At 43.4% G+C, this 19,208-nt stretch overlaps 2 protein-coding genes across 2 annotated transcripts in view; one reads left to right on the top strand and one right to left on the bottom strand.

Annotated features, from left to right (window-relative positions):
- The window catches only part of FBXL5 (F-box and leucine rich repeat protein 5), a 24,369-nt gene extending 10,232 nt beyond the window's left edge, over positions 1-14,137 (top strand). Inside the window, 8 exon segments of the mRNA XM_061574194.1 lie at positions 3,200-3,376; positions 4,584-4,721; positions 6,448-6,602; positions 7,390-7,472; positions 9,929-10,028; positions 10,030-10,544; positions 11,435-11,583; positions 13,380-14,137. Of these exon segments, the coding sequence (XP_061430178.1) occupies positions 3,200-3,376; positions 4,584-4,721; positions 6,448-6,602; positions 7,390-7,472; positions 9,929-10,028; positions 10,030-10,544; positions 11,435-11,583; positions 13,380-13,456 (1,394 nt within the window). The 3' untranslated portion in view covers positions 13,457-14,137.
- LOC133356593 (protein LLP homolog) lies at positions 14,134-19,208 on the bottom strand. Its single transcript, XM_061574195.1, has 3 exons — positions 19,052-19,208; positions 16,331-16,591; positions 14,134-14,548 (listed from the first exon to the last, which is right to left on the bottom strand). The coding sequence occupies exons 2-3, from the start codon at positions 16,578-16,580 to the stop codon at positions 14,367-14,369; spliced, it is 432 nt and encodes a 143-aa protein (XP_061430179.1). The 5' UTR covers positions 16,581-16,591; positions 19,052-19,208; the 3' UTR covers positions 14,134-14,366.

The following is a 19,208-nucleotide window of genomic DNA, read 5'->3' as shown; positions in this document are numbered from 1 at the left end:
AACACACTTTTATTTAACTCAGTGTTGTCGTATCCTCAAATCTTGTAACTCTATTTCAACCGTCTTCCCAATGTCGTATCGACTGCAAACTTGGTATAGGTATGTCATACTGATGACAATACTATATTCTATCACATTTTTAAACAATATTTTTTACGGGTCTAATTGTCCACGCACAACTCACGTTGCCTGTAAATCACCACGGTCCCTTACGCTGTGGCAAGCTGCGGGGCCACTTCCTGGAGTGGTGGAGTTCTGCCATTACGAGTAGGGTACATTTCATTAAAGCGTGTTTAAAAAAAAAAGTATTTTAAATATTTTTTGCTCTGAAGGAAGGCTGATGCCTGTTGGTTGGCGTCTTCTATATTGGTATATTTTATTTTACATTGTGATTGTCAGGGCTGCATTGACAACACCGGGGGCTTTGGGGCTTCAACCTGGCACCTCATTCTGGGGGCACCCCACAAATGGATGTACTTCTTTATAATGGTTAAAATACAATTGCATTTTCTTGGTTCTTTTGGCAAAGTCACGTAGAACGGAAGTAATAAAATAATAAAAATAAAACATATGAAAATAATTCTCACGACGTTTCGGCCACAACGCAAGCAGCCGTCCTCAGGTGAAGTAGTAGTCTCTGAATTCAGACGCTGTCTCCCCGACAGACCTGGTCTTCACCTGAGGACGGCTGCTTGCGTTGTGGCCGAAACGTCGTGAGAATTATTTAATTATGTTTTATTTTTATTATTTTATTACTTCCCTTCTACGTGACTTTACCGAAAGAACCAAGAAGATGAATCCCTGCAGTCACGAAAGCTTTAAATCGAAACACAATTGCATTTGCATGATGAAATAGCCCCTTGGTAATTTGGTAAAGCACAATAGCATTAATCTTTTTTTATTCTTACCAGTTATGTGCAATATTTGAAATCGTTTCGTTTTAACTTTGACGTAGCTTTACAGTTTTTATATCGCAAATAAAAACTAGAACTAACATAACGAAGGTGAATAACAAGGGTGTTTTTGACATTGGCCATAGGTGGTGGTGAAGCAGTAAAGAGAGGGAATTGAATATATATAAAGAGGGCCCCTAAAAACTTGAATTCCTTGGACCCCCCTCGAACTTAATCTAGCACTGGTGATTTTGTACCACTGACAATTGTGTAACTGGCAATGCATTCCTTTATTTTCTATTTTTTTTTCAGAGAGACTACTATGGCATTCTTTATTGATATGCCCTTGCTGTTGTTGAATTTTCATGTGTGTCTCTTGTTGGTGGTTGCATATGCAAAAGCACTATGAAATTGAGTGTTCTGTTAGCAAGTATTTATTTTTCGCTAAGTGCATTCAAAGATTCCATACTGCCAGCACTGAGTACTCTTATACTGGTAGGAACCTCCTGGTTACACCAGCCCACAGGGGATTATTGTGTCTGTCGTGCAGGGAGGGGTTGGGTGGGGAGGGTGGGGCTGTGTGGGGGGTGGGTGGGGCTGGGTGGGGAGTGGCTGGTCACCCCGTAGTCCCCTTATAAAACTCAACGTTGAACCTACTCACGCCGGCTTGTGCCCGCCCTCACAGTCGGGCATATTTGCGGAATACACCACGCCGCCATTGACCGAGCAACCCAAAGTTCCTACCAGCTCCCTCCGCAGAAATGTGTTAATGGGTGTAGATAAAGCACGAGTGGCCATTTGCTCAATCGGGAAACCAGTTGGTGCCTGTGATGGTGGTGGGTCGTCATTCTCAGTGAGAAAAGTCTTACAATGGGCATATTTTTCTTGTTTCCACCGTTTGAACTAAGGTGTCTTCCCAAATGTTCTGCATTGTAACGTATAAATATACAAAAGCCCGTTTCCATTTAACAATAATCATTCATTAGTCCATCACCCTATATGCCTTCCAAACTAATATTTAACAGCAACATGTTCTTAATAAGCCAATTTGGGGCAACTTTCCGAGTTTTAGAAGCAGCCTGCCCTGGTAAACAAATACCGCTTGGTTGTTCAATTCTATTGGCATCATACACCCATCTAAGACATGGTGTTCATTCAGTACAAATCGGCAACAATGGAAGGACATGTTCATGCCATTGTGGATATAGTGAGTAACATATAAATAAATTGACTAAAGGCTGACTTTCTACGTAAAAAAATAACGAAAAAGATGTTATCCTATAGGCTGTGGGTCTTCCAGATCGATGGTTGTTGTATATTGTACGTTTTTTTGGTAAATTTAACCAAATACATTCACCCACAGAGGTGAAAGCTTAAGCTTGGTCATCTGTTAAAAAGATATGTTTCTGGCCCGTGGTTACACATTCGTAGGCAAGTAGACCCGCCGCAGTCTAAACATGAATATAATCGTGTAGGAAGGGGTGTAAAAGTGGAAACCGTGCTGCATAGTGAAAATAAAATAACCCCCCATGATTAAGCCACCACAACCCATGTGTATTGATTTACATTTATAGTAGGAGTATTATTGAAATGGCAATCATGTTCAAAGTACTTGCAGTTCTCAAATGTAACAATGCAAGCGAAAACTGCACCATTTTGTGAATGAGACAGGATGTAAACATCCTCGTAACTGCTGTAAAATAGCCAACATCACATTGCCCACTTGATAAAAGTATACAAAATAATTGGAAACCACTGCTACGTGACAATTTAAACGTATTTGGCATGAAATAGCACCCTCAGGCAGTCTTTTATTGGCAGAGCATATGTAACTTTCCAATTGCAAACTTGTGGGGATTTTTTGTGAAATGGCACTTTTCGCCTACGCTTACATAATATAACTTTATAACTCGTTACGCAAACACACACTTCTTCTTGGTTCTTTCGGTAAAGTCACGTAGAAGGAAAATAATAAAAATAAAACATAAAATAATTCTCACGACGTTTCGGCCACAACGCAAGCAGCCGTCTTTAGGTGGAGAACAGGTCAGCCGTCTGCCTTCTCGACAGACCTGTTCTCCACCTGAAGACGGCTGCTTGCGTTGTGGCCAAAACGTCGTGAGAATTATTTTATGTTTTATTTTTATTATTTTCCTTCTACGTGACTTTACCGAAAGAACCAAGAAGATGAATCCCTGCAGTCACTGAAAGCTTTAAATCGAAACACACACTTCCTATTATGTTTTTTCATCTTTCCGTGACACCCGTATGCAATTCGTTATTGTTATCCTTGTGCTTTCCATAAGGTGCCTCGGTGTCGAGCTCGCCCATAGGCCTCCTGCCACCAGAGGTTCTGCTGCAGGTGTTTGGTTACCTCGGAGTTCAGGATCTGTGCCGCTGCAGCCAGGTTTGCACCGACTGGGCTCTGGTGTGCAAGGACGGCTCACTGTGGAAACACCTCTACCCGACACGCTGGGCAAATGGTGGGTTTTTCTCCCTCTTCATCTTACGATGCTAGTCATACCATTGGTGTTTTACACACGTGAAATTTACCCCACAAAAATATATGTAAGATTATAACTCCCCAAAAGTTTGGCTCTGTTTTACATTAGAATAATAATGCTCAAAAGGAAATCTTCAGTCTCAAGATTTTTGTTTCAGAAGTGTCTTGATTTGGGACATTTCACCATTTCAATTAAGATTGGTTTGTTTGTGGGAGTAAACCAGGATACCCCCAGAAGAAAGCCTATGCACATGAAGGTAGAGCACTCAATGGTCCATAACTATGAGTTCACAAACCTAATTGCAATACTGTTCTCCCGGCCACCTCACACTCCATCAAGTTTGGAAGTTTACATAACTGTTGCCTCCAAAGTGCTGCATTTCAGGCATGCGTCACCATGGTCAGATTGAAATTGTGCCATCGTATCCAGTGAAGATGTAAAATTCATAAGATGTTTTTGGGTTAGATCGTGTAAATATATAAATGTGTCGTTAAAACCCACCACCGCCCGACACAGCCAACTAGTAAAGGTTGTCACGTGAACAGAACGTGGCCAATTCATCACTAGTACAGCACTAGTGTGTAGTGTATAGTGTAGTGTATAGTAGTGTAGTGTAGTAGTGTAGTGTATAGTGTAGTGTATAGTGTAGTGTACTAGTACAGCACTAACCGGTGTGTTGGAGAGCCAAGCCACAACATTTACAAACTGAATACGACGTTTCGCCAGTAATTACAACTAGCTTCATCAGGCGACAGCCAGATTTGTGGAGGTGTCTTACTGTTTAGTTCCTTATATAAAGACTCAGATGTTTTGTTTTTCCAAACATCTGGCTAGTTTATCAGTTACTCCCGCAATGTACGGTATTTTGATCGTTTTAATTACTTGGACAGTTTCAATGCTCTTGTTATTTGGTTTTGGTATCCAATGCCCTGTTGATTTGTGCATCATTGTAACCGTTCGTTTGTAGCGCTTCTTTAAAATTTTGATGATGTAAAATTGTATGGTGTGGTCACTGTGCAGAGATTACACCTGGACATTGATGCACAATAAAGTTTCATAGACGGATGCAATTTTTTTTCAACCAAAGAAGCCAGGTCACTGCCTCGTAGCCATTGACGAAGGGTAGAATGTTGAGAGTGAGGGTGCACATCCTGTGTGGCTCTGACGTTGGTTCTCTCTGATACAGAGGACTGGTACACTGGACCTCCTGAGGCGGTTGATGAGCAGGTGTCCGACGAAGACGAATCGTGCGACAGCGGATGGGGAGGCGAAACCACCATGCCGTACACTTTCCGTGATGAAGATGCAGACATCGATGAGTCCGGTGAGGGTTTGCGCAAAGTGTGTTGTGCGTCATTCGAATAGCCTACAGTGTGACTTTAGGTCACATTTCAAACTGTGTACCACAGTACATCACGGTCACCTTAATTATTCACCAGTCAGCATTTCAGATATTCATTAGGCTAGTACAGCAGCTGTCCACCGGCTCACCAACCTCAACATGAACATATAAACATTGCTGATCAACTCTCCACTATACCAAAGAAGGTTGTATTCAGGCATTAATCAATATTTTCTCCATTTATTATTTTTTCCTCTCTCTTGTCCAATGTTCAGAAAACGGCTTCCATCATTGATATGAATAACTTTGTCGAAAGTGTCTCCTCCGACTGCCCTTCTAATATGTAATTTGGTCCTTCATAATTTTAGTGTACCTTTTTGCTTTGCTAATTATTTATATTCTTTATAGAATGCTTTTATTACATTCATAGTCATGTTAAATGTAAGTAAAAAAATACGGCTGAAAAAATATTTTACGTAGAGCTGGGCACTGTCTCATGCTGTCTGACTTAAATTTGAAGATAACTACATTGACTTTTTCAGTTATTCAATGAGAATTCAATAAAATATGCCCTACGTTGATTTTTAAATGTTCTTATTTAAGGAAACCACAAACTTGCGTCAGGGAGAGCCTTTGACACACATCTTGGGTATATCTAAAATATTAGGAAGATGTTTTTTGCTAGCTGCTATACCAGTACATGAGGGACTGGAGAAAGAACATTGTTTAAGAGCATCAGCTTTCAGATGTAATCAAAGTGCTGTCATTAACATATTCCTGCGGAGGGAGCTAGGTAGGAACGTTGGGTTGCTTGGTCAATTGCCAGGGTCAACGGCGGCGTGGTGTATTCCGCAAATATGCCCGACTCTGAGGGCGGGCACAAGCCGGCGTGAGTAGGTTAAACGTTGAGTTTTCTAAGGGCACCACGGGGTGACCAGCCCCTCCCCACCCAGCCCCTCCCCACCCTCCCCTCTCCACCCAGCCCCACCCTCCCCACCCAGCCCCACACTCCCCACCCTCCCCTCCCCACCCAGCCCCTCCCTCCCCACCCAGCCCCTCCCTGCACGACGGACGGACACAATAATCCCCTGTGGGCTGGTGGAACCAGTGTGTTCCTACCAGTATAAACTGTATTACTGTCTTTTCCCCTACTTAGTTTCACTAGTTTTTTTATTGTTATGTTGACCCAGGGAAACCTCAATGAGTCTCAAGACTTTCGAGAGGGTCCTGCCAATGTTGTCAAATGTAATCCCAATCGAGTAAAGTGTATATGATATTTGGCCGATACCAGTTACAATGTATGTTTTTTGTAGCTATGAGAGGAAACCAAAGAATCCGGAGGAAACCCGTGCAGAACAGGGGGAGAACGTACAAACTCCACACAAAAAGGCGCCCGAGTCGGGAATCCAACCCAGGAATTTCTTACTGTGAGGCATAAATGTGGTTGCCAAAAAATATATAACAAAGCTGTATGATGGAACACTTTAAAACATTAACAGCTTACAATTATTGCACCTCGGTATGCAAACTCAAGGTTTCAGTTAAGGGGTTTGTGTTTTGTTGAACGTGTTATGTAATAATGTACCAATACATGCACATTGTCTTTAAAGTCTTATATCTTTGCTCTAAAAGCATTTAGATCACATGGGTATTAAAATTACTGTTGTATCACAAAAAAATGCCGTGTTTAAAACATTTCATTTTTCAGGGAGTGATTGTGATAAAGATGATGATTTGGAGCAGAACCAGCTTCAGCGGGAGTTGGGCTGTCTGAAAACTCTGGTTCAGTCCATCCTCCCTGTGGCTGGCCCGTCCGTCAAGTCTCTCGTGCTGTCGAAGAGCAAGGCCGCCAACAACTCGCTGGTATGTGTCAATTACTGGTAGGAACCTCCTGGTTACACCAGCCCACAGGGAATTATTGCGTCCGTCGTGCGGGGAGGGGCTGGGTGGGGAGGGTGGGAGGGGTGGGGCTGGGTGGGGAGGGCCTGGTCACCCCGTGGTGCCCTTATAAAACTTAACGTTTAACCTACTCACGCCAGCTTGTGCCCACCCTCGCAGTTGGGCATATTTGCGGAATACACCACGCCGCCGTTGACCCTGGCCATTGACCGAGCAACCCAACGTTCCTACCAGCTCCCTCCGCAGGAATGTGTTTTATTCCTGTCCCGGGAATCCTCATTTGATTATTATTAAGACCAACCTTTGCCTCTGAAGTATTTAATTATATGCGAGTGGCAACGCCCAGCTTCATATATTTATGCATTTTGTTTCTCATTGTATAACTATGGATAGGATGTTGTCACTTAGTAATACGTAATGACTGCAAATGTAAAAATGTGCAATCTGAAATGTGTTTTGTAGTTTAGGCAGACACAAATGCCTCAAAAGCCAAGGAGAAAACTGCTGGGTTGACATTTGCGGGCATGTTGATAGTTTTTATAGCTTACATGTGAAAGGGGGAAGATTAACTTCTACGCCAAGCTAGACTACTATGGTGGGTCACAAAGGCTTTCCTTTTTTGTTGGGACATGATGAAAATTGATGGTGCAGAACCAAGCCTTAAAGCCAGATGCACACTGGTGGGCACAGTTATGGTTCAGGATTTGCATGATAATGAGTGTGATACAATGTTATGTTTTTATTGTTGCAGGTTCAGCGAATTTTAAGCCTCTGCCCAAACCTGGAATATCTGGACCTGACGCAGACGAAGATATCGGATTCAGCATTTAAAAGGTTGTTAATTTGCAAAACTTACTTTTGGTATTTCTGTCTGACTGTTAGTTGGGAAAAACTATGTTGATTGACACAGCGTTAAAAACAGTAGGCTAATGTGATGATATAAGCCACACGAGAATGTCAACATCACCATCATCTCGATTGTATGGCAATAACTATAAAAACCCAAAAGGCATTTAATTTAACTGTTCACAATACGCTCACGAGACTCGGAATGTTGAAATCAACTTGTTTGCTCATCCATCATAGAGGTTTTTGGGTTAGATCGCGTAAATATATAAATGTGTCATTAAAACCCGACACAGCCAACTAGTAAGGGTTATCACGTAAACAACATGACAATTCGTCACGAGTACAGCACTAACCGGTGTGTTGGAGAGCCAAGCCACAACATTTACAAACTGAGTACGACGTTTCGCCGGTAATTACTAGCTTCATCAGGCGACAGCCAGATTTGTGGAGGAGTCTTACTGTTTATAGAGGCTTAGATGTGTTGACCTGCACCTCTGCGCTCTTGCACAATGTGGGGGGAATTACTGAGGCAACGTACATTATGCATGTGCATTATGCGAGCCCTTAGAACTTGTCCTTCCTGTCTATGGTTTTGGTATTCAATACCCTGTTGATTTGTGCATCATTGTAACTGTTCATTTGCAGCGCTTCTTTAACGTGTTGAATATCACTTCTCAGACTGTCACCATCAGACACTTTCTTAGCTCGATGAATGAGCGTCTTGATAAGAGCATATTTCTGCGGGGTGATGGTGTGACTCTGCATTCAGATAGGCGTTAGTATGCGTTTTCTTTCGGTAAACACTCTGTGTTATTTTACCATTTCTTCCTCGTCCGAGCAGAATATCCAGAAATGGTAGAGTTCTGTCAGCTTCCACTTCCATGGTGAACTGGATGGATGGGTTTTGCGAGTTGAGATGATTTAGAAATGCGTTCAGTGTATCTTTGCCGTGTGGCCAGACCACCAATGTGTCATCCACATATCTCCGAACAGATGGTTTTAGTGTGCTTGAAGCTATTGCTGTTGTTTCAAAATCTTCCATGTATCACAGGAGACAAAGGAGAGCCCATTGCTGCTACTTTCCTTTTGTTTATAGAAGTCACCTTGCCACAAGAAAGTAGGTGTTCTTTAGACAGTGTTCAGCTAGTCTTGGGATATCTTTGGCTTAACCTTTGTTCGTTACCAGAATGTCGAGTAATTTAATTGACTCGTTGACCGGAACCCTCGTGAACAGAGGTCACATTAAAACTTACGAGAACATCATTAGGGTTAAGCTTAATATCTTTAATTTTTACGAGATTTTCAGAGTTTTTGATGAACAAAGAAGTCCTACCGATGTAGGGCTGTATTTGTTTCGTTACGTATTGTGCTAATTTGTACGTGGCAGAGCCTATTGTACTGTGGGTCTTAATGGGACATCAGGTTTGTGAATTTTTTGTAGCCCATAAAGTCTTGGTGGTTCTGATGCCCTTGGTTTGATCAGGTATTGCTCTTCCTTGGGAATTGATGACTTGGCAATGATTGCTGTTGTTTTACGTCCCAAGGTGCTGTTTGGGTCTCGTTTAATTCATCGAGTAAATCTTTGATTTTATTATCCTAGTCCTCACGGGGCATCACAACAGTCGATCGGCCCTTATTGTGCAAGAGCGCAGAAGGGTAGTCAACACATCTACGCCTCTAAGGAACAAAACCGTAAGACTCCTCCACAAATCTGGCTGTCAGCTGATGAAGCTAGTTGTAATTACTGGCGAAACGTCGTACTCAGGTTTGTAAATGTTGTGGCTTGGCTCTCCAACACACCGGTGTGCTGTACGAGTGATGAATTGGCCACTGTTCTGTTTACGTGACAACCCTTACTAGTTGGCTGTGTCAGGTGGTGGTGGGTTTTAACGACACATTTATATTTGTACACGATCTAACCCAAAAAACCTCAATTATGGATATTGGTCACGAAAGCCTACGTGTAAAATTTTTGCTCGTTATCAAATGCTATTGAATGGATAACAATAGGTTACAAGGCCTAGTGGTTGATGAATATTTTTAAATAATAGGTGAAAGTCACTTGCCATTATTTTAGTTCGATTGGATAACACTGCAACTGTTTTGTATCTCTACCTTGGTGTCTCGTTTAAAGAAAAGCTAACATTACACTTTCTCAGTGCAGTTTCATTACGGATGGAGCCGTGGTGCAGTGGTTTAGACATATTGGCCAACAAATATGATGACCTTAGTTCAATTCCTGGCCACGGTTAGCTTCAGTGGGGAGTGATATCTAAACCAGTCCTGGACACTACCTTCTCCATTCCATGCACATCAGTGTGGTGAAGCATAGTCATGCAATCCACGTGGCTGACGAGGTGTGGGAAGGCCTTCATCCAGCAGTGGATTGACAAAGGGGGGCAACAATCGATTTAATGAAATGTTTTGTTGGATTCTACCAGCAGTCTGACCGCTGGTGCCAAACTGAAGCACCTGAAACACCTGGACCTGTCGGGCTGCGACATGATAACGGATGTGGCCCTGCACCGCATCTCGATGGCCTATGGGCACGCTGAGTCCATCCAAGCCGCTCGGCAGCGACCCTGGGCCCCGCAAGGTCATGGTGGAGCTGGAGGAGGTCAACAACAGCTGCCCTCTCCCACCCAACAACGACGGGGAGAAGGACATCAGCAACTGCACGTCCTTCACCAGCCAAAGCTCCACCTTACCACTGTGGGCATTAACGGCCGTCAATCTACTGGACATTGAGGAGATGGCCATGGGGATGAAGGGCATGCCGCTCGGATGCGTGCAGCTGTGCACTTTGTGTGACCAAAGGACAGAGCAGTGCCCGCTGAGGCCTGCTGGACAATCTTCGGGACATTGTGGTCACGTGACGTGCAAAGCCTCAAAAATCTGCCGCTCCGCAACAGTGGTGCAGTCCCTCGCAGACCTTGTGCTGAAAGCCACCTCGGGGGAAACTAAGGACATTTTCACGAGTGACGTCGAGACATCTGGCAGGGTTCTCGCGTTCCTGAGCTTGTCTGGATGTCGCCGCGTAACGGATGAAGGGCTAAGGTGCGTCCCATTTATGGATGTAATGTATCCCCCCACTCGTGAGCGGCGATTCGATTGGCACAATTTAGGGTCACGATTTAATTCCCGATTTAAATTTTGGCTTGTATTTATGGTCTCGTTTGTATTGATATAGTTTTCCCCATCATAATAGACTCCGTACAATGTACTTGCTTAATTGGTTACCCATGTGTATGGTTACAAAAAACGGTTGGGTATATCTTTTAAGTGTAGTCTTGTTTGAGATGCAGCTTTTCTCCATTCGCCTAAATGACGTTTGCATATAATTCACATGTAATTTGAGGTTTCGCAATGGTTTAGCGTACTGCACTATTTACCCATTCCTGAATTTGATGCCTGGTCACAGGTCAACATTGGTGATTAATGTTATCTGAACTGATTCTGGATGACCCCCTTTTTTAAAATCAACTTTGAACTGACCAGTGTGGTTAAGTTTGGTCAAACAACCAACATGGCATATTCATGCATGTATCGTGAACATATGAATCGGATTGTAATGCGAACCGATTCAAGCATTGCTTTAAAAGCGTTTCTCATTCATGTTTGTGTGCACCTCTGTATGGGGACAATAACCAGACACGTTTAATTCCCAGTGTGACCAGCATCAAAGCCTCTAGCCTTCACCAGGAGTATGGCCTCAGAAATGCCCATATACCCTCAGAAACAATATTTTAAAGGTTCTGCTGCTGTCAAAGAGGAGCTTACCACACTTTGTGCTAAGCCACCAAACCTGTAAAAATCAGTCCGAAGGAAAAAATAATTTTCATTGGTGAAGCGATGCATCCGTTACACACGGTCTCGTCTCTTCGCTCTTGGCAATCGTCGTGTTTGTCGTTGTCCGGTACCTACAAAGCGGTGTGCACGCCCCGCAGGTCGCTGGCGATGCGTGGGGGACTGCCGTTGTTGGAGCACCTGGACCTATCTGGGTGCCGCCACCTGACAGGCGCTGGGCTGCAGGATCTCGTATCCATGTGTCCCATGCTTAATGATGAGCACTTCTTCTACTGTGACTTCATCACAGGTGAGGGTTACACTGGTAGGAATCTCCTGGTTACACCAGCCCACAGGGGATTATTGTGTCCTTCGTGCAGGGAGGGGCTGAGTGGGAGGGGTGGGGAGGGAGGGGCTGGGTGGGGAGGGGTGGGTCTGGGTGGGGAGGGGCTGGTCACCCCGTGGTGCCCTTATAAAACTCAACGTTTAACCTACTCACGCCGGCTTGTGCCCGCCCTCAGTCGGGCATATTTGCAGGAATACACCACGCTGCCAGTTGACCCTGGCCATTGACCGAGCAACCCAACGTTCCTACTAGCTCCTTCCGCAGGAATGTGTTAAGTTTGCATATCCATGTCGTGCAGAGAGGGGGGGGTGTGGGTGGCAGGGCAGCATTAGCTCTAACCCCAGTTTGAGATGGAGAATGGTAAATTGGCAATGTGTTTACAAATTAGTGCAGTATTATCTTTTGTTAAAATAAAGAGGCTTTTTGTAGTCATCAGAAGGGAGATCTGCTGACTGGCCTTCAGGAAATAGTTAAGTGTGTCACTAATCATATATATGCTCTATATACTTTAAAAGATGAGCAAACTTTGAGTGACATCAATTATTATGTTTTACCACAAGTATGTGTGGTTAATGCAGGCGGTGATGCCTTCTAAAAGGTGTCTGTGGAGTTTGAACATCTTTGCACCTGTATTTTTGCCAGCTAGGGTAAAGCCGTTTTAAATTATATTCTTAATACTGCCGAAAAAAGGGTCCCATAGATATAGTTAATGGGTGTTGTGCACTCCACCTCTCCATTCACAACACCTTTCCACATGAGTAAAACATGCACCCCACCTTGTAAAGATGCATTGCAGATCAAAGTAATAATCAACATTGCAAAATAATAGGATTAACATAGGAACTCGTGAAAAAAAACTGCCTTTTCATAATCGTTCACCTTAATCATTGGGTTTCCTTTAGCAATGCTTACTGTTGCATAGCATTGCACTGATGCAATGGTTGGGGCATTTCCCAGCTTAGTGCATCTGTGAAATGCAAACTCCACGGATGCTGGGAAATGGCATCAACTTGGCAGCGTCTGTGGTCAAGCTCAAAGGAAGACCGAGAGCTGTTTGGTTTTCAACTTAGCAGCAATGTGGAGCATTCCCAACTTGCGTAACGCTTAATAATGTAATAATATAAGCTAGTGCGGTCGATGTAAAACATCTGTACTCCAGAGTATGTATGACTTGCGTTTATTTGAACAGGTCTGCAGTGACCTCATAATTTGTGCTTGTATAGTGTGTTTAAACGTACGAGTGTTTTGAAACTCTGGTTTTATTCTGCAATTCTGTTGGTGTGGTGCTTTTGTTGACCCCTTTAGTCTATAAAGGATTTCACTAAACTTATGTTTTATTTCAGGGTTGTGCAGAAACAAATTGCGTTGGCAGCGCTGGAAGTGCTCAAGTCAATAATGACAAGCTTTGTCAATACTTTTAAACACGACTGCATTATTACCGTGCTATGGAAACTATCTCAATAATATTCTTGGTTCTTTCGGTAAAGTCACGTAGAAAGGAAATAATAAAATAATGTAAATATATAACAAATTCTCACGTTTCGACTGCAACACAAGCAATCGTCATCAGGTGTGAAATCCACAGCAAGAAAATTTTCTTGCTGTGACTTTACCGAAAGAACCAAGAATACGAATCCCTGCAGTCACGAAAGCTTTAAATCAAAATATCTCAATAATATTCGCCTGGAGACATGCACGTGGACACATTCTCTCTCTTAAATGTTGGGAGGGTTTTCTTTCTAATGTTCTTTGTTTTCTAGGCCCGCGAGCAGAGACAGCCAACGGATGTCAGAACCTGCAGTGCAGCACTCGCTCGTGCTGCCGCTCCGGGGAGTAGCCTCCCCCCTGCCCCATCTCTCGTACTTGGCAACTCCCTCCTGCTGCATTCCCCCACCCCCCCCTGGCTGTATCCTTTAAAGGCTCATTTTGGCTTTCTGCACTTTAACGCATTTTGTTGTTTTGGTTGTAGACAAACCACCGTCATCGCAAGAGCTCCGTTGATACTGTACAGTCGGGAGAGAAAGATGTCTTGTGGAAGCGTCGATACTGTAAAATGTAATTCTGTTTTCTTTATTAGCTGGTTTGAAATTTTAATTAAAACACCCCATGTGGGTTTGATCCAAAGGGACATGCACCTCCTAAAGAAAGCAAATAATTTAGCTAGTCAAATTTAATGGCAACCAAGTGTTTTGTCAATCTTCACATGGATGCATTCAGATTTTCTGTATTGTTATACTTTACTATGATGAATGTTGCTTAAACAAGACAAAATCCAAAGGGATGGGACGCTTGTTCATTCGGCCACCTTTTCACTATAAAACCCTTCATTCACTATACAAACTCTTGTTCTGCATTTTTTTTATTAGTATTGTATTGCTACATGAGAATGCATAATTTGAATGTAGAATCAATGCTGCATTTACCTTCAAATTAAAACATTGCTTTGTAGATAATTTGCTGTGCAACTGTCATTGCTTATGGCATCCAGTAAATAAAGTTCAATGTAATAAAGGCTGAACGTTGTGCAATACATTTTTTATTAAACTTTTTCACAATATATTGAACAAAAACCCACACACATCACATCTTTTCAGCAATTGTGGAAATGAATTAGGTGTACAAGGGCCTGTACAGCTGATAATTTCACAAATGTTTAACCTGTGATGAAATGAGGGGGGGGGGTGGAATTATCTTTACACTGCCTATGGCATCTGGGACAAACAGGTGGGAAGAAGAGGCCTTCTGCATCACCACTCCAGACCCTTGGAGTGCTTGCTGGCAATGCCTTTACACTTGCCCTTTTTGCGAAGCCTCTTTTCCCTGATGCGCTTACACTGGCGTGGGTTCATCCACTTGGGGTATTGTCCATGCTCGTTTAGGTAGGACTTGTTCTTCTTGTCGTCCAAATCCATACTTTCGTTCTCTTCAGCTGCGAACACAATGTTAACATTGTTAAGTTGCTCAATGAGTATTATCAAGCAGTTTGTCGATTTGTTTGGCAAAACTAGAGTTTTGTTTTGGCAATGTGTTAACCTCGCACGGCTCCAGTGAAGGCAATCTGACCTTGCATGTTCTAGAATTTCTAATTTAAAAACTATGTACAGCCATATTCACATCTTGATAACTGCCATATCATGATGACTTGGAAATTTGCCCATTGTTGGATATGTAGACATTTAATATCCCCCCCTCCTCAAAACTGTACAACTTTGAACATGCATAGTCACTGGGTTGAGTTTTAGGATATTTTACACAACACATTAACCTCAGTTTAAGTATGGTTTTCATCATTCAGAGTAGAAATCAATACTGTTGCATTGTATGCAACACTAGATTTGGCCACATACTCTAATCACCCAGGAATGTCTGTCCTTCACGCTTGTGACAGCACTCCACCAACAAGCCCCCCCTCATTAATAATCATGAACAGGTTACATCCTCCAAATTGACACCCCCCCCCCCCATTCATAATAATTAGCAGCTGACGTCACTCCACATGGGGGCCAAGGAACCCCCTCACTACAAAAGGCAGAACCCTCACGTCATGCGATCTCCGTAACGCTATTGAGACATTGAAGTAAAAAGGACGTCATGATGAACAAGGGATTATAACCTTTAAATGAAATAAGTGTCACCGCGGCCTTACGAATTGCACCACACATTGATGCAATTAATATCACATCGGGGTCTGCATTTCGCTTGCAAGTTTCAGCCTTTTGCCCCGTCCTTGGACGGGCAAAAGGCTAGTAATAAAATACCGGTGTACAATCATGTACTGATTAATACTGCATATTTACGGGACTTTAGATGAGCTTTTAGTGAACGTCACATGCCGTATTGCATAAAATGTGTCCATAACACCACAGAGCTTTAAGTTAGTGACACGTGGTTTCACTTGTGTGTTGCGAGTTAGACCCAAACTAAGCATTGGGGATATTGGCCAATTCCAGTTATTGGCACGATCGGAAAATGTAAACCCACACAAGGCAGAGTTATTCAGGATATCAAGAATACATTTCTGTATTCGCAGATGGCCACCTCCATTATCACAGGTATATTAATTAAATTGGCAAGTCTCAGGGACATTTACGTTTTGAAGAAATTTGGAGTTCCCAAAAGGTGAACTTTTAATAACGCAGATGGGATTATGAACACGTGCCGTCCACTACCCATATCACACCCCAGCAGGGTTTAGAACGTTCACATCTGCATATTCTACCAAGTACTGCCTTCAAAGCACGTGATGGATTTGAGGCATGCACAAGGACACCCAAGCTGATTGTAGAATGGTTATAAAATATTGTAACCTGGTCCAAATATCCCTATTATCCTTTTTACATGGTATGCCTGAATACATACAAAATAAACTAGCCATATAATAATTCAACCCCTCCCAAAGCTTTTTGGTCAATGTTGGGTGCTTATTTCAGGGACCTATTGTTAAGTTTTTACCCATCTCATTTGTATTTTCTATTTGTCCGTTCCATCATCCTACATACAGCAGCATTATCAGTTGTAACAATTTCTTCACACGAGTCAATGGTTTGCCATGGAATGAGTCGTTATTCAATTGAGTACCAAATTTTGTTAAATGTCACGGTCTAGCACCCCCCAGTGGCTGCGGAACATGCGAACTAAATTGCGAAATGTGATGGACGTGTGCATCGTTCCAACTGAACCCACGATCCCCGGCAACAAGTGGCTTCCTCACCATTGTCCCCCTTCATCTCCACGTCTGCCTTTGTGGTCGACGTCGTCGTCGATGTGGTGGTCGTGGCCGCCCTCTTGAGCTTCTGCATGGGCACCATCGTCACCACGTCCTTCACCTCATCCATGCGAGTGTCGCCACTAGCGTCCGTGCCCAGGATCGCCTTGAGCCGCGCCATCTCCTTGGGCGCGTTCTTCTTGCGTTTTTCGGCACGCATCTTGCGCCTCCACTTGCTGCGGATGCTCTTGGCCATGGTGTGCGGGCCTTGATGATGAGGGATGGGGAATAAAATAGTTATTTTTACACTTTTATCTCAGTTGGCGAGGCCCAGGGCTGGAAGGCCTAAAACACCGACAATCTAGTAGACCCAAGTCGTCAACATGGATGAATCAACGAGTTAAGTTCACGGGAACAGTAACCATGGTCGTAGCAATGTAGAAGTGATAAGCTGAATAGTACGTAATCGTTAAATGCTTGTGATTAACGCCTTCATCCAGCAGTGGATTATGACTGACGATGTGATAACAAAATGTCATCGACAATATAACAATTTGGCCAGTAGATGCGGTGGTGAAGAGGTAAGTAACTATCCGTCGATTCATAGGTTCAAAATTTTTTTTTCCTATGCGTATGTAAACATTGTCAGTAGGCCCCCCATACGCAAGCGTACGCATTTGGGTGAACCGCCCCTCCCCCCTCCATGCGTACGTACTAAATGGATGGCCCCCTATTGTATTTACCAGGTATAGCCTACTAAGCTATTAACTCTTTTTCAGAAGCGACCTGGCCACAAATGATAGCTCTCCGAAGTGGCTTATGTGGACATTTATGGAAACCAAAATGAAGATACACACAGAGATAGGCACGTGGTTCACAAACAGCTCGTGACTTAATATTTAGGTGATCACCTCTGTGTGACCCAACAGTTACATGTGACAGGCATGTAACGATGGAGAATATTCATTTTCCACCATCGATTCTTCCGCACGAAATGCGTACGAGAATTTTTTTAACGACGTGTGCAAAAGATAGCATGTATCATGCCGATAACGCAAGATAACTGTGTATGTACATTACGTTGAACTTCTTTCGCACAGCATGTAGCCAAGGAGGTGCGAAACTAGAGAAACTTGAGACGGTGAAAATTAAGACAACTGATTCCCGAATCAAATGGCAAACTCGAATCACTGGTTGACTCAATCATTGCACGCCTATACTTCATACCTTGTAAAGCCATACGGTTTACCCCGTATTCTTGTACAGGGAAAATTAAGTTTTCAGGTCCATACAGCGTACAGCCGTTTCAACACGAGCCAAACACTTTTCTTGATACAGCAATTGTGCTGTGACTGTTCCACCTGAAGACGGAAGCTTGTGTTGCCTCCGAAACGTCGTGATTATTTTATTTCTATTATTTCTTATATAATTTTTATTATTTCTTTTTTACCTACGTGACTTTACCGAAAAGACCTAAGAGTACCAAACACGTTCCTTCGTAGTGGGCAGGTAGGAACTTGGTTGGACAGCGCATTCGTGCACGACAGAGAAATAATCCCTGGTGGGCAGTGTGGAACCTGTTGTTCCTACCTGTAAAATGTGTGTCTATTTGTGTTTCTCCCTTGTGGTGATAGGACTTTGTAGAATGAACGCTGAGATTTAAACGGACACGGGGTGACCAATACCGGTCTGAATTGGTCCTCTAATAAGGTAGGCACTGATAAGGGGTTGACAGGTATGATACTTGAGGGTCACAATGTATAGGAACATCTCTGTGTTAATCCACTGCTGGATGTGGGTCTCGCCGTGCGGGTCGTGGGGGTTATTGGATTAAATACTTCACCACGCCGGCCACCACGTGTCGAAAGGAGTGGGATCATAGAAACACCGCACACAATGAAGTTTCTCCGCTTGCCCTATTCTCCACAACGTAAACCCGCACTCCCGGTACAGTACATGCTTGGCGTTCGCACGTGCAAGCACTATCCAGGCTGAAGAAGTTTGCTTCGTTTCCGAGATCTTGGCGCATGCCGTGTTCATTGTGTCAGACCGGTATTTAACCTTGACTGATTATGTCTGGATTCTAATTATACGGAGATTCGTACAGCCATCGAGATACATTAAAGTCGAGCGACACGAGTGTGCGATTGTCGTCGTGAAATCCAACAATATGGACCGTGCTTTTATTAATTTTAATTGTATTTTTTACCTACGTGACTTTACCGAAAAAACCTAAGAGTACGTATAGTAACCCACTGTACTGTACACGGTGGTCTATGTGTCTTGTGACCCCCCCCCCCCCCCCCCCCAATAAATTGACGGCAAACTTATTTTGTTCCTTTGAATCTCCATATCTGCTTTAAATAAACCTTACTTTAAAAAAAATGTTTTAGATAATTAAATGGGGGTCACAAGACATCTGGACCGCCGCGCAGTGTGCGCTCCTTCTACGGAGGAAAACCAAAACTACACGAATTATCTCTACGTAAAACAAAACACACCCCTGAACATATCGCCATACGCGAGAATAGAACAGTCCGGTAACCAACAATCATATATGTTTAAAATATTTAGTAACTTTGCCAAATAAGCCACACAAATAAAGGCCAGGCCCAAACCCATCCTGAACGTCGCCTAGCACAGGTTGTACCAGCCAAAAGCCACTCGACCGCTCAACGCCACGGCGAACAAAACCGAGAGCTCGACGCATTCTGCGCGCATACGTACGTGCAAGGAGCAGTGAAGATTGTTAATCCCGGAGATATATCTCTGATATCTTTGCTGTTGATGTGCGCGGCGGATCGCGCCTTCGACGCGACGAGCGCAGACGGAGGAAGATCCACGTGCTGGTGACGTCACCGGAAGCGCCGTCGTCGTCCCCACC

Source organism: Lethenteron reissneri, chromosome 54 (genome assembly GCF_015708825.2).
Source record: "Lethenteron reissneri isolate LAM-NWPU_2019-01 chromosome 54, ASM1570882v1, whole genome shotgun sequence".
NCBI lineage: Eukaryota > Metazoa > Chordata > Hyperoartia > Petromyzontiformes > Petromyzontidae > Lethenteron > Lethenteron reissneri.
This window is presented reverse-complemented; position numbering and strand designations above follow the sequence as displayed.

Coding starts and splice junctions, on each gene's coding strand:
- LOC133356593 (XM_061574195.1), bottom strand. CDS start 16,580: ATGGCCAAGAGCATCCGCAGCAAGTGGAGGCGCAAGATGCGTGCCGAA. Junction 14,549..16,330: donor GGAGATGAAGGGGGACAATG/GTGAGGAAGCCA, acceptor TTGTGTTCGCAG/CTGAAGAGAACGAAAGTATG.